Below are 13,737 nucleotides of genomic sequence, written 5' to 3'. Positions count from 1 at the left end.
AAGAGGTTTACAAGAATAAATCGTTTTTTACTCTATTTTTAGCTAAAAGGGGCCAAACAAAATTATGAGAACAAATTTAAGAGAGGTCCATGCAAGGACACTTCAAACCAAATTTGCTGAAGAGCGAAGAAAATGTTAAGTTTTTTTTTACTAATTTTAGCTCTGGTGGCCCTTAAAAGGGGCCAAACAAAATTATTTGAAAAGACCTGAAAGAGGCCCATGCTAGGATGCTTCAGACTTGAAGATCCATCAAGCAGTTAATAAGATCAAGTTGTTTAAAGGTTTTTCTATTTTTTGCTCTGGTGACCCCTAAAAGGGGCCAAACAAAACCATTTAAACAAAGTTGAGAGAGGGCCATGTAAGGATGCTACATATAAAGTATGGAGTCATTCTGACCTTTACTTTCAGAGGAAAAGATGTTTAAGTGACAAGACAATGTAAAAACAAATGACCCCTGAGCAAGGCCAATTTGACCCCGGGACAATAATTTGAATACCTTTGGTGTAGGTCCACTAGGTAACACTATATACCAAATATGAAAGCTCTAGGTCTTATATTTTGGAGAAGAGGATTTTTAAAGTTTTATTATATAAGACTATATAAAAACAAATAACTTTCAGGGCAGGGCCAATTTTGACCCTGTGGCAATACCAAATATCTAAGCTCCTGGCCTTACGGTTCTGGAGAAGAATATTTTTAAAGATTTACTATATAACACTACGTAAAAACAAGGACCCCCTAGGCGGGGTCAATTTTGACCCTGTGGCAATAATTTGAACAAATCTGGTAGAGGTCCACTAGATGATGCTGTATACCAAATATCTAAGCCCTGGGCCTTATAGTTTCGGAGAAGAAGATTTTTAAAGATTTACTATATAACACTATGTAATAAAACTAGTGACCCCTGGGGCGGGGCCATTTTTGACCCCAGGAGAATAATTTGAACAAATTTTGTAGAGGACCACTACATGATGACACATACCAATTTTCAAGGTTCTAGGCCTTGTGGTTTTTGAGAAGAAGATTTTTAAAGTTTTCCCTATATAAGTCTATGTAAAACAAGTGACCCCCGGGGCGGGGCCATTTTTGACCCCAGGGGGACAGTTTTAACAATTTTAGTAGAGGACCACTAGATGATGCTATATACCAAATATTAAGGCTCTAGGCCTTGTGGTTTTGGAGAAGAAGATTTTTAAAGTTTTTCCTTTCCGTTGCCATAGCAACCAGAGTTCTGCATGGAATTCAATTCTTTGAACAATTTTCAAAGGGGACCACCCAAGGAACATTCCTGTGAAGTTTGGATGAAATTGGCTAAGCGGTTTATGAGGAGATGTCGTTTAAAGTAAAAGTTTACGGACGGACGGACGCCGGACGGACGCCGGACAAATTGTGATCACAAAAGCTCACCTTGTCACTATGTGACAGGTGAGCTAAAAAACCCATAGATCTCCAAGACTCACTTTCTCCACAGAGAAGAACCTGACTGACATACACAAAGATGAGCTTAGCAGTTTACCAAACAAGCAGCAGTTTACCGAGCAAGCAGCAGTCTACCGAACAAGCAACCTTTTACATTTCGTAACAAAGTTTAAGATTGACAATTGGAACTGTCCTCAAAAAAGTAGAAACTTCATTGAGAAAATAATGATTACACTAGAATGTGTACACTCACAGTTTGTCTGTAGATGGTGTATGCCTCCTTTTCACTAGCGAGTGCAGCTCTGAAGTCCCCACGACAAGAATGGGTTCTCGCCACCAGGTGGTAGCTCATGGCAACCTTCAGGCTCCTCCCTCCATAGTACCTTAAATATACAGACAGTGGGAGCTCGTTCAGTGGCAACCAACAACACTGGGAACACAGTTTATAAACTAACAGGTGAAACATATCTTGGAAAAATGATAAATGGTAGTTTGTTTGCATATGCTTTACATGATTTTAATTTTTAACTTGACTGCTCATACATGTTTAAACATTATGAATACTACAAAAGAATGCTAAGAAGGATACCTTACAAAAAAGAAACTACTCAGTATTTGCTACAGATCACCCCAAACAACTAGAAAAAGCATTTTAGTAGAGAAGATGGATTATCAATACTGATTAACAAGTTTCAAAAGAATATATACAGAATGAAATTGATGTCACTGATAATGCAAACAGCTTTTACTCAATAACGACTAACTTTTAGACAAAACAATAATTTTATGTAACAATGGTATTATTACTTTTGATGGTTTATAAACTAGCAATCATTTTGATGGTACAGAACTTTGTTAAAGATAACTTGTTTAATGACATAGTTGATTAGTTGTTAACCTGAAATAATTGATGCGCTCACATATTTAAATATAAAGAAATGAAGCTGAAACATTTGCCTCAAATCATGTTAGAAACACAGCCGATCAAGTGTATATTTTAGACTTCAATATCAGTAACAATTTGGAAGTTAACAACGATGATGTTAACAGTGTTGTTAACTTTAACAAAGTTCTGAACAATCTGCCCAATATTTCCTATAACAGCTCTATATTGTAAAGCAAAAGTATTTACAGGTGATCCTTAGCAGAGATTCAGAAGTTTATATATCAGACATTCATGTGACCCACCTGTTGTAAATATTGAGAGCATTTTCCAGAAAGGTGAGTGACCGTTCATACTCCTCCACAGCGTGCAGGATCAAACCAATGTTGCTCTGAAATGATATGATATCAAGCGGTCAAGTACTGACAAAAACAGACACCCTCCGTTCAGACAATTACTGACAGGGCAAACATATTAGGCTTTATAAATGATTTCAAACATAGTGAAATGCTTCACTTTAATTGAATTGATGGTATTGTTATTTCTATGTTGAATTAAAACTTTGAAACTTACATCGATAAGGCCGATTTCTGGGTGGTTCTCGCCATGACAGAGAAGGGCGAGGTAGCGGGTGCGATACATCAGCCGCAGGGCACTCGACACCTGGTTGTTCGCGAAGCAGTACAGTGCTAGGTGAGACTGGAATACATAGGTGAATGGTTGTATAATAGTCATATTAGACCTCAATTAGAGCAAATTTTAAGGGTGAGAGCAGTGTAGCAGTGAAAGTGTCAACCTTTCACCCAAGAGGCTGACGGTTCAATCCTCACCAAAAGTACCTTTTCATGGCCTTTCAAAAAGAACACAGTACTAGTATCTGCCCAGGAAACAGACTTGGGAGTGATTCATATGAGCTTTCAGCTGTCTTCACAGTCCAGCTAAATAAAATATGTATTATATGCTGATGAATAAATTGGTAAAAAACAAGAGCAAACAGACATAGCAGGCTCGTTCATGCATTAACGGACACCTTACAGATATATAACCAATCAAACAATTCTCCCTTCTTGTCTAACCATGCTACGTTCAAGGCTTACATATTCTGTGATGGTGTTGGGGTGGTCAATGCCAAGGACTCTCTCACTCATCAAAACTGCCCGCTGCTGATAACTCATAGCCTGCAAAACAAACAATCATGTCACAACACATTTAATCTACAGTCCCTTGAAAGAAAGATGACAACCTTGCTGTAAAACAAAAAAAAATACTTGTTTTATAAGTATGTTAGTAGTTAATACAAATATAGTGTTTTATTACCTACAACATTAAAATGCAGCTTGATTAAAATACCAAAAACTACAATTCTCCAGTTGAAAAATATACAATACATAGCTTAAAGATCTGCACCTCTCCATAGTCTCCCATGATGTAGTTGAGGCGGGCGAGGAGCCGTAGACAGGCAGCTATCTCAGGGTGCATAGCCCCATACACGTTATTGAGCAGGTTCAATGCCTCCTGGATCAGGTCATACCCTTCCTTGATCAAACCCTGCTGGATCTTGGCCTGCCCACTGGTGAAGAAGTGGTACGCATCACTGGCCTGTTTAGGATAATTATACATCATACAGTAGGCAAATAAAACATTCAATTGATATTGAATTTTCATATCACATGTTAATAATATTTCTATCCAATACTAGCTTCGTTAAAAGATCTGTTTGTGAGATGAGCAAGAAATTTGATTCAAAAAGCAGAACTTTTATTTACAAACTGTTCTTCAAAGAAAAAAAATGTATACCCTTGGCTGGATGTGTTTGACGATGGGGAAGACATTGATGAGGTCATCCTCGTTAAAGACAGCGCGGTTTCTACAGTCTAGGTTGTAGTCTCGCAGCAGGATCTGGATGCCAACACGTTGACAGAAGGCACGCAGCAGCGACACACGCTGGACTCCGTACTTCTCAATGGCAGAGTCTATCGAGTCACTGTGAATACACGTATACCGAATAACATCCATCATAAATTTACAAATATACATGAAAAATTACTCGCATGAAATACTGCCACCTTTTAAAAAAAATATTGGTCTAAATCAGTATCATCATTAATACTCATGTTCCAGTCCATACCATTTTCCCATCGGTTGACAGATTTTTTAATTTTTTTTTTCATTAACAACAACTTCCAACCCTAAAAAATTCTTATCAAGTATGCAATGTTCTACTACATTTTTTGTTCATCTTTATATTTGCATGGTTATACACAGTCTTATAGCCATTACTTTGTACACCAGACTTAAACATACCATTCAAGTGTGTAGTGAAAATAGTCCTCCACCTCATCCGCAATCTTCCGCCACAGTGACCGAGGCGTTTCATTTACCCAGTCTACATTGTCTGCAGATATACACAGATGGGAATCTAAGGATCTTCTTAAGAAAAAAACATTCTACTTCCATTTCAAGAATGCTTCTCTTTCTGATGTAAACATCCCTTTAATTTTGAAACTTTAATACATCAAATTGATTTCTTTTGAAATATTTAACAGAAATATGTTCATGTGTTCTAAATAAAATCAATGCTATTTAAGATATTAAGGTATTTTGAGAAGTACATAAATGAAAGAGACTAAAAGTTGGGCAACACTCACCTATGTTGACAGCAATGCCCTGCTTGTTCCTCCTTTTCTTTTTCTTTGTCTTACCCTGAAGGTAACATGATGCAAGACGTTAGCACAAAAACAATCTCACAGCAAACCCCGGCCATATCATGTGCAGACTATCCCACCATAATAAGGTCACAGCAAACCCCGGTCATATCATGTGCAGACTATCCCACCATAATAAGGTCACAGCAAACCCCGGCCATATCATGTGCAGGCTATCCCACCATAATAAGGTCACAGCAAACCCCGGTCATATCATGTGCAGACTATCCCACCATAATAAGGCCACAGCAAACCCCGGCCATATCATGTGCAGGCTATCCCACCATAATAAGGCCACAGCAAAGCCCGGCCATATCATGTGCAGGCTATCCCACCATAATAAGGCCACAGCAAACCCCGGCCATATCATGTGCAGACTATCCCACCATAATAAGGCCACAGCAAAGCCCGGCCATATCATGTGCAGACTATCCCACCATAATAAGGCCACAGCAAAGCCCGGCCATATCATGTGCAGGCTATCCCACCATAATAAGGTCACAGCAAACCCCGGCCATATCATGTGCAGACTATCCCACCATAATAAGGCCACAGCAAACCCCAGCCATATCATGTGCAGACTGTCCCACCATAATAAGGCCACAGCAAAGCCCGGCCATATCATGTGCAGGCTATCCCACCATAATAAGGTCACAGCAAACCCCGGTCATATCATGTGCAGACTATCCCACCATAACAAGGCCACAGCAAACCCCAGCCATATCATGTGCAGACTATCCCACCATAATAAGGCCACAGCAAAGCCCGGCCATATCATGTGCAGGCTATCCCACCATAATAAGGTCACAGCAAACCCCGGTCATATCATGTGCAGACTATCCCACCATAACAAGGCCACAGCAAACCCCGGCCATATCATGTGCAGACTGTCCCACCATAATAAGGCCACAGCAAACCCCGGCCATATTATGTGCAGGCTATCCCACCATAATAAGGCCACAGCAAAGCCCGGCCATATCATGTGCAGGCTATCCCACCATAATAAGGCCACAGCAAACCCCGGCCATATCATGTGCAGACTATCCCACCATAATAAGGCCACAGCAAACCCCGGCCATATCATGTGCAGGCTATCCCACCATAATAAGGCCACAGCAAACCCCGGCCATATCATGTGCAGGCTATCCCACCATAATAAGGCCACAGCAAACCCCAGCCATATCATGTGCAGGCTATCCCACCATAATAAGGCCACAGCAAACCCCGGTCATATCATGTGCAGACTATCCCACCATAATAAGGCCACAGCAAACCCCAGCCATATCATGTGCAGGCTATCCCACCATAATAAGGCCACAGCAAACCCCGGCCATATCATGTGCAGGCTATCCCACCATAATAAGGCCACAGCAAACCCCGGCCATATCATGTGCAGGCTATCCCACCATAATAAGGTCACAGCAAACCCCGGCCATATCATGTGCAGACTGTCCCACCATAATAAGGTCACAGCAAACCCCGGCCATATCATGTGCAGGCTATCCCACCATAATAAGGTCACAGCAAACCCCGGCCATATCATGTGCAGGCTATCCCACCATAATAAGGTCACAGCAAACCCCGGCCATATCATGTGCAGACTATCCCACCATAATAAGGCCACAGCAAACCCCGGCCATATCATGTGCAGACTGTCCCACCATAATAAGGCCACAGCAAACCCCGGCCATATCATGTGCAGACTATCCCACCATAATAAGGCCACAGCAAACCCCGGCCATATCATGTGCAGACTGTCCCACCATAATAAGGCCACAGCAAACCCCAGCCATATCATGTGCAGACTATCCCACCATAACAAGGCCACAGCAAACCCCGGCCATATCATGTGCAGACTATCCCACCATAACAAGGCCACAGCAAACCCCAGCCATATCATGTGCAGACTATCCCACCATAATAAGGCCACAGCAAACCCCAGCCATATCATGTGCAGACTATCCCACCATAATAAGGCCACAGCAAACCCCGGCCATATCATGTGCAGACTATCCCACCATAACAAGGCCACAGCAAACCCCAGCCATATCATGTGCAGGCTATCCCACCATAACAAGGCCACAGCAAACCCCAGCCATATCATGTGCAGACTATCCCACCATAACAAGGCCACAGCAAACCCCGGCCATATCATGTGCAGACTATCCCACCATAACAAGGTCACAGCAAACCCCGGCCATATCATGTGCAGACTGTCCCACCATAATAAGGCCACAGCAAACCCCGGCCATATCATGTGCAGGCTATCCCACCATAACAAGGCCACAGCAAACCCCAGCCATATCATGTGCAGACTATCCCACCATAACAAGGCCACAGCAAACCCCGGCCATATCATGTGCAGACTATCCCACCATAATAAGGTCACAGCAAACCCCGGCCATATCATGTGCAGACTATCTCACCATAATAAGGCCACAGCAAACCCCGGCCATATCATGTGCAGGCTATCCCACCATAACAAGGCCACAGCAAACCCCAGCCATATCATGTGCAGACTATCCCACCATAACAAGGCCACAGCAAACCCCGGCCATATCATGTGCAGACTATCCCACCATAATAAGGTCACAGCAAACCCCGGCCATATCATGTGCAGGCTATCCCACCATAATAAGGTCACAGCAAACCCAGGCCATATCATGTGCAGACTATCCCACAAAAACAAGGTCGCAGCAAACCCCAGCCATATCATGAGTAGACTATCCCACAAGAACAAGGTTGCAGCAAACCCCGGCTATTTCATTTGTAGACTATCCAACAAGAAAAAGGTCACAGCAAACTCTTCACTTGTAAACTAACTCACAAGAACAAGGTCGCAGCAAGCCTAGACATGTCATATAAACACTACCTCAGTAAAACATATGACAACATCTCATTCCAGAGAGTTCAATTCTCATCATTAACAGGCTGGTGTGACCTACCATGGTGTTGTATTAAAACACACAGTTCCTCACCAATAACCATGTAATATTGGATGTTAGTGCAAGATAAGACCTGCCATAAAAGAAAGCAAGACACATTAACTCTGCTGTGCAATATAACATCCCTACAAGTAGTTCACATAAAAGTTTCCCCTACCAGTAGTCCAAATAAAGCATCCACCTACCAGTAGTTGAAATGTAATGTCCCCTACCACTGTCAAGTATACTTGTCTAAATATAGCTTCCTCTTACAGTAATCTTCATAAAAAGTCCCCTACCAGTAGTCTAAATATAGCTTCCCCACCAGTAGACTAAATATAGCTTCCCCACCAGTAGTCTAAATATAGCTTCCTCTACCAGTAGTCTAAATATAGCTTCCTCTACCAGTAGTCTAAATATAGCTTCCCCACCAGTAGACTAAATATAGCTTCCCCACCAGTAGTCTAAATATAGCTTCCTCTACCAGTAGTCTAAATATAGCTTCCTCTACCAGTAGTCTAAATATAGCTTCCTCTACCAGTAGTCTACATAAAAAAAAACTACAAGTAGTCAACATTCTGCAAGTCTATTCCATAGACCAGCATTTGCTCACCTCATCGACAGTGACACCAGGGCTCGGATTCGGGAAGGAACCAAGCAGACAGTTCAGGAAATGAGATATTGCAGTGGCAACAGTCCGACTGTCCACACCCTGCATGTGTGTCTTGTACAGGTGCTTCGCTGCACGCGTGATTAGCTCTGAGATACAAATCGTCTGAAAAAAATGGCACATATTATTAAAATATCTGGTTTCAGTCAAGATTAACAGCTCATTACTGTGAAATGCGATACACTTTCAAGATTGACACATTGCAGCCATTACAGATGGCACATACAACTACCAATGTATTCCCACTGAACAATTAAAGAACTCTAAAAATCACTTACATAAACATAGGACACAGATTTGTACTTTGCGAATGTCTCGGTGACTTTCCCGAGGTAGCGCATGTTGATACCCCGTGTGTGCATCGTCTCGGTGAGGGTGGCGCCATCAATGGGCGATGAGGAGTGATCCAGGCAGTCATTCACCTGTAGAATATAACGGGGAGCAATAAATGCCTGTCAGGTTTTCTTAATTGTAAATCACCTCAATTAATTAGTGATTGCTATCTAGTTCTGATATTTACTCAAGCAACAAATAACATTTATTATTATTATTATTTTCCATTTTACAACACTGGTATCATTCCAAAAAACAATAAACAGTCATAGTAGTTTTTGGTCAGTGTAATGTTTAACTTTGAATACTTATATTTTGAATAAACTATTGTGATTAGGTTCCGCACAGATTCCTCTACTTATGTGACAACAAGAGTCTGGTACCAGTGTGGGGATCTGGTGAAGCACAAGAAACTCGGCCGCATCCTTCACAATCTGCTCCTCCCGCCTCAACATCGCAGACTGCAACATACAAGCAATGACACATTCAGTTCCAGCACTTTTTTACCAGACAAAATTGATTCACAGACAACATGTTACAAAAGTAAACACTCAAGGAGGTTCTTGTAGGAATGGCCAGGTTATTTATTTCTATTATTATACTGGTCGTTGAATACCATAGAGTAGAATTCAAACACCCTAGTGTAATGCATGACAGCATAAGAACTAGTATAATAGATCATCATGTTAATTTTAAGAGTTTTTATCTTTTGGCCAAGATCAGGTGACAGCACATGGACAAATATTGATAAACTTAAGTCAATGGAAATCTTAAATTCAAGACTCTATCATTTTGCCATAAATATTGAACACATGAAATTAATCAAACTTCATGTTTGGCAAATATTGCCTCACCTCAGGCTGTGCATGTTTCACATGGGCCTGATAGACATCAGGGTTAAAGGTGATGTTGAACTCAGTGTCACTGAGGGACCCCACAGCCAGAGCAGCCTTCTTCACAATGTCACGACTGCTCTCCTCAACTGAAACACAAATTTTAGAAATCTAAGATATCTAGATTATGTCAATACTCTGATCGAATTTTGTCTACAGAACCTTTTTGATGGAGCACAATGCAATTTTATACCATTTTTCTTATATGCTCAGAAGAAGAAGTTTAGTCAGTACTTCTACTTTGTCAAATAATTTTCGGAAATAAGATTATAAAGTAAAAACATTTGACTTAACACATAAATTATTTAATATCCAACATTTGTTAACAATTTAAACACACAATACCAGCTGATTCCAGTATTTTACACGTCATATTAAGCATAGGGGTCCAAATGAAAAATTCTGTCAATGTCTAGTGTGGCCAACCCTCCCTTCAATAACAGCAACACACCGACGTCTCATGCTGTTTATTAGTGTCCTAATAACGTGCAGTGGTATTCTCGCCCATTCCTCCTGTAAAGCCCGCTCAAGGTCCGCAACGTTATTGACGTCATCTCTGCTACGTACTTCACGTCCAAGGTAATCCCACATATGCTCGATTAGTGAGATCAGGTGATTTTGCAGGCCAATCAAGGGTGTCGATGTTGTGTCCAGCCGGAACGTTTTGTGTGTAACGTGCAGTGTGCCAGCGAGCGTTATCCTGCTGTAGAATGTCAGCATGCCGGTTGAATATGTAAGGTGCAACAACGGAAACAATGATTTCATCACAATAGCGAACAGCATTTAGATTTCCACGTATTGTTTTAAGTTCTGTTTTCCCTCTGTACGAAATCCCGCCCCATATCATAACACTTCCACCACCGTATCGATCACGTTGGATGACGTTAGCAGGATCCAGCCGTTCACCTTTGCGTCTCCATACACGCACCCTGCAATCTGCCCCTTGCAGATTAAATTTGGATTTGTCTAAAAACGATCCTGTTCCATTGCCGTCTTAACCAGCCAAGATGTTGGCGAGCCCAATTTAGACGTGCTATATGGCGACGCGCATTCAGCGGAGTGCCAACGAAAGGGCGACGAGCGTGAAGTCGTGTGGCCTTCAAACGATTACTTGCAGTGAAAACCGATATTCTGGTTCCTGTGGCAATTCTCAATGATTTGCCATCTTCCGGGCAACCATGAAACGATGACGTCACTATGTACCGATCTTCGCGTGGGGTCGTTTTACGAGGTCTGCATGACCGCGGCCTGTCCGTAACGCTGCCTGTTTGAATGAATTGTTCTTGCAGACGAAAGATAGTCCGTTCGTGAACACCAAAAAATTACGTACGACGTCAGCTACGCATATACCGGCTTCCAGCAATCCTAAAGCGATATTTCTGTTATCTAATGATAAGCCTGGGCGACGTCCCATGACTGTTGTCGATATTTTGTGTCCAGATTATTTCAATGTGACCATTACACTATTCATTTGATAAAATTGCCGACAAAATAACCATGCCGATTAAAATGTGCACGTTCACCACGTGAATTTCGAAAAAAATAGCAAAACTACTTTATACAGTGGCAAATTAGGGATTAACCAAGTATTGATAATAAATAGGTCAAGCACATGTTGTTAAGATGTATTTACTTAAACTATTTTCAAAATTGTTGACTTAGTTCAAAAATGAAAATACTGACTAAACTTTTTCTTCTGAGTATATAACCAAAATTAAACAGACTGTTTTTAAAAGGTTATAATATCAACTATTAATTTGGTAACAAATACTGCGCATGCTACGTTTCTCTTTAATTAGGTTTCAATGTGACTAAAATCAGAATTTTTTTATCAAGAGAAGTATAAAACTTGAATTCATTTCATACACTGGAAGCAATTATATGGAGCCATACTACAGCTGCACATTGGACAAGATCCTACAAGTTTACCTGTCTGGTTCTCACTGCCGGTGAGGGCCTCCACAATCTTTTTGGCCTCGTCTGTCTCAATGGAGTCCTTCTTCTCTCCAGTAACCACCACATCGTCTATCGCCAGGTCCTGAAACACATCTTCTATATGGATACCAGGAACCAGTGTGAGCATGTAAAACATTTGTGCCAGTCTATCAACAACTTTTTCACAAGAAATATAGTTTAAGAAAAAACCTCTTTTCCATTATTGGTATCTTCTCGAGAACAAACAAAAAGCAGATCCAGAATGCACCATCTTATGTTAATCTGTGGGTCTTGAAAAATTCTGCCTATTTTGTGGCAATTCAATTCTTATATTGATGAGATTTGAGGGGGGCCAGTTAAGAACCTTTATTTTTGGTTCAACATCTCCCTTCTCCTGGGCTTTTTTCTTGTTGAGCTGCATCTGCTGGAAGTGGTATGCAGCTGTCCGCACAAACACAACATACCGGTTCCTGCAACATAGCATTGCCGCAAGTTAAAACTAATGCTTTTTAGAAATATTAGTCCATAACTATATAAATAGATTAAATTGCTTTTCCATTACATTCATGGATCTACAAAGACAAATCTTTATAACAGTTCCTAACACAAGATTTAATCTTGATGTAAAAAGAAAACTCACTCAACAAATGCTTCCACAAGTTCCTGTCTAAGGCAGCACAGTTTGTGACGGTGGGACAGAGGGTAACCATGGTTACGCATATCATTACTCAGCTCCTCCTTATCAACTGAAAACAAAGAAAATATGTGTTGGTATGGCTCAACTAGAACTCCGCGAGTCGGATGTGTCGCCTGACAAATTATTTACTGTCGACATTATAGCTATTAGATTGGCATTTTATTCATTTATAGACAATGATGTTGCCATTTAACTTTCAATTGTAGGTGGCATTTGAACCCTCAATCAGATATACCTACGGAGTAAGTTTCAGGTTGAAACCTCCTATAATTTACGAGATATGCCACGGACAAAACCTAAGCAAGAAAATTAACAAAGGGCAATAACTCTAAAAATATGGCAGCAAGAGTAACGGTTCTTATGCACTGCACTTGCCCTCAATGAGATCTATCTAGCTATGAAGTTTCAAGTTGATACCTCTTATATTCTTCAAGATATGCCCCGGACAAAACTTTAAGCATGAAAATTAACAAAGGGCAAGAACTTTAAAACTAAGAAAGCAAAAGTTACTGTTATTGTGCACTGCACATGCCCTCAATGAGATCTATCTAGCTATGAAGTTTCAAGTTGATACCTCTTATATTCTTCAAGATATGCCCCGGACAAATCTTTAAGCATGAAAATTAACAAAGGGCAATAATTTTAAAACTAAGAAAGCAAGAGTTACTGTTTTTGTGCACTGCACTTGCCCTCCATGAGATCTATCTAGCTATGAAGTTTCAAGTTGATAACTCTTATATTCTACAAGATATGCCCCGGACAAAACTTTAAGCATGAAAAATAACAAAGGGCAATAACTTTAAAACTATGGAAGCAAGAGTAACAGTTCTTGTGCACTGCACTTGCCCTCAATTATATCTATCTACATATGAAGTTTCAAGTTGATACCACTAATAGTTTAGGAGATATACCCCGGACAAGCGAAAATGGGACGCGGACGCCGCCGCCACCGCCGACAACAAAAGTAACCCCTATATGTCGTCTTTTCAGGCGACACAATAACATGATCAAACTTATTTTAAACAATCTAGACTACCAGATGTGCTCTTACAATAAAACCATTTTTAATTTAAATGAAAGATGCAAACGCAGACTAATTTATAAAATCTTTAACAAGACATTTCTGTTCACTGATCACATACTTGGTAAGAAGTTGACGTCTGGCGGGGTAGTCCGGAGAAGGTCAAGCACATAGTGACGCTGGTCATTACCCACAATGCCCTGTGGACAGAGGTCAGTTATCATATGTTGACAGGTAAGACATATTCTGCATGTATA

General features: G+C 40.8%; 1 protein-coding gene across 1 annotated transcript in view; it reads right to left on the bottom strand.

The window, feature by feature from the left end:
- LOC128231582 (clustered mitochondria protein homolog) overlaps window positions 1–13,737 on the bottom strand; it is a 36,799-nt gene that overhangs the window by 7,378 nt on the left and 15,684 nt on the right. The window contains exons 16-31 of the mRNA XM_052944595.1: window positions 13,602–13,680; window positions 12,403–12,508; window positions 12,127–12,232; window positions 11,757–11,865; window positions 9,789–9,916; window positions 9,318–9,395; window positions 8,880–9,023; window positions 8,545–8,706; window positions 4,951–5,005; window positions 4,607–4,697; window positions 4,100–4,286; window positions 3,710–3,901; window positions 3,400–3,480; window positions 2,876–3,001; window positions 2,608–2,693; window positions 1,673–1,802 (exon numbers count right to left, since the gene is read on the bottom strand). Of these exons, the coding sequence (XP_052800555.1) occupies window positions 1,673–1,802; window positions 2,608–2,693; window positions 2,876–3,001; window positions 3,400–3,480; window positions 3,710–3,901; window positions 4,100–4,286; window positions 4,607–4,697; window positions 4,951–5,005; window positions 8,545–8,706; window positions 8,880–9,023; window positions 9,318–9,395; window positions 9,789–9,916; window positions 11,757–11,865; window positions 12,127–12,232; window positions 12,403–12,508; window positions 13,602–13,680 (1,860 nt within the window). The remainder of the gene's footprint in view (window positions 1–1,672; window positions 1,803–2,607; window positions 2,694–2,875; window positions 3,002–3,399; window positions 3,481–3,709; window positions 3,902–4,099; window positions 4,287–4,606; window positions 4,698–4,950; window positions 5,006–8,544; window positions 8,707–8,879; window positions 9,024–9,317; window positions 9,396–9,788; window positions 9,917–11,756; window positions 11,866–12,126; window positions 12,233–12,402; window positions 12,509–13,601; window positions 13,681–13,737) is intronic.

This window comes from Mya arenaria, chromosome 4 (genome assembly GCF_026914265.1).
Source record: "Mya arenaria isolate MELC-2E11 chromosome 4, ASM2691426v1".
NCBI classification, from domain to species: Eukaryota; Metazoa; Mollusca; class Bivalvia; order Myida; family Myidae; genus Mya; species Mya arenaria.
The sequence above is the reverse complement of the archived record's forward strand: the minus strand, read 5'-3'. Positions and strand labels throughout refer to the sequence as shown.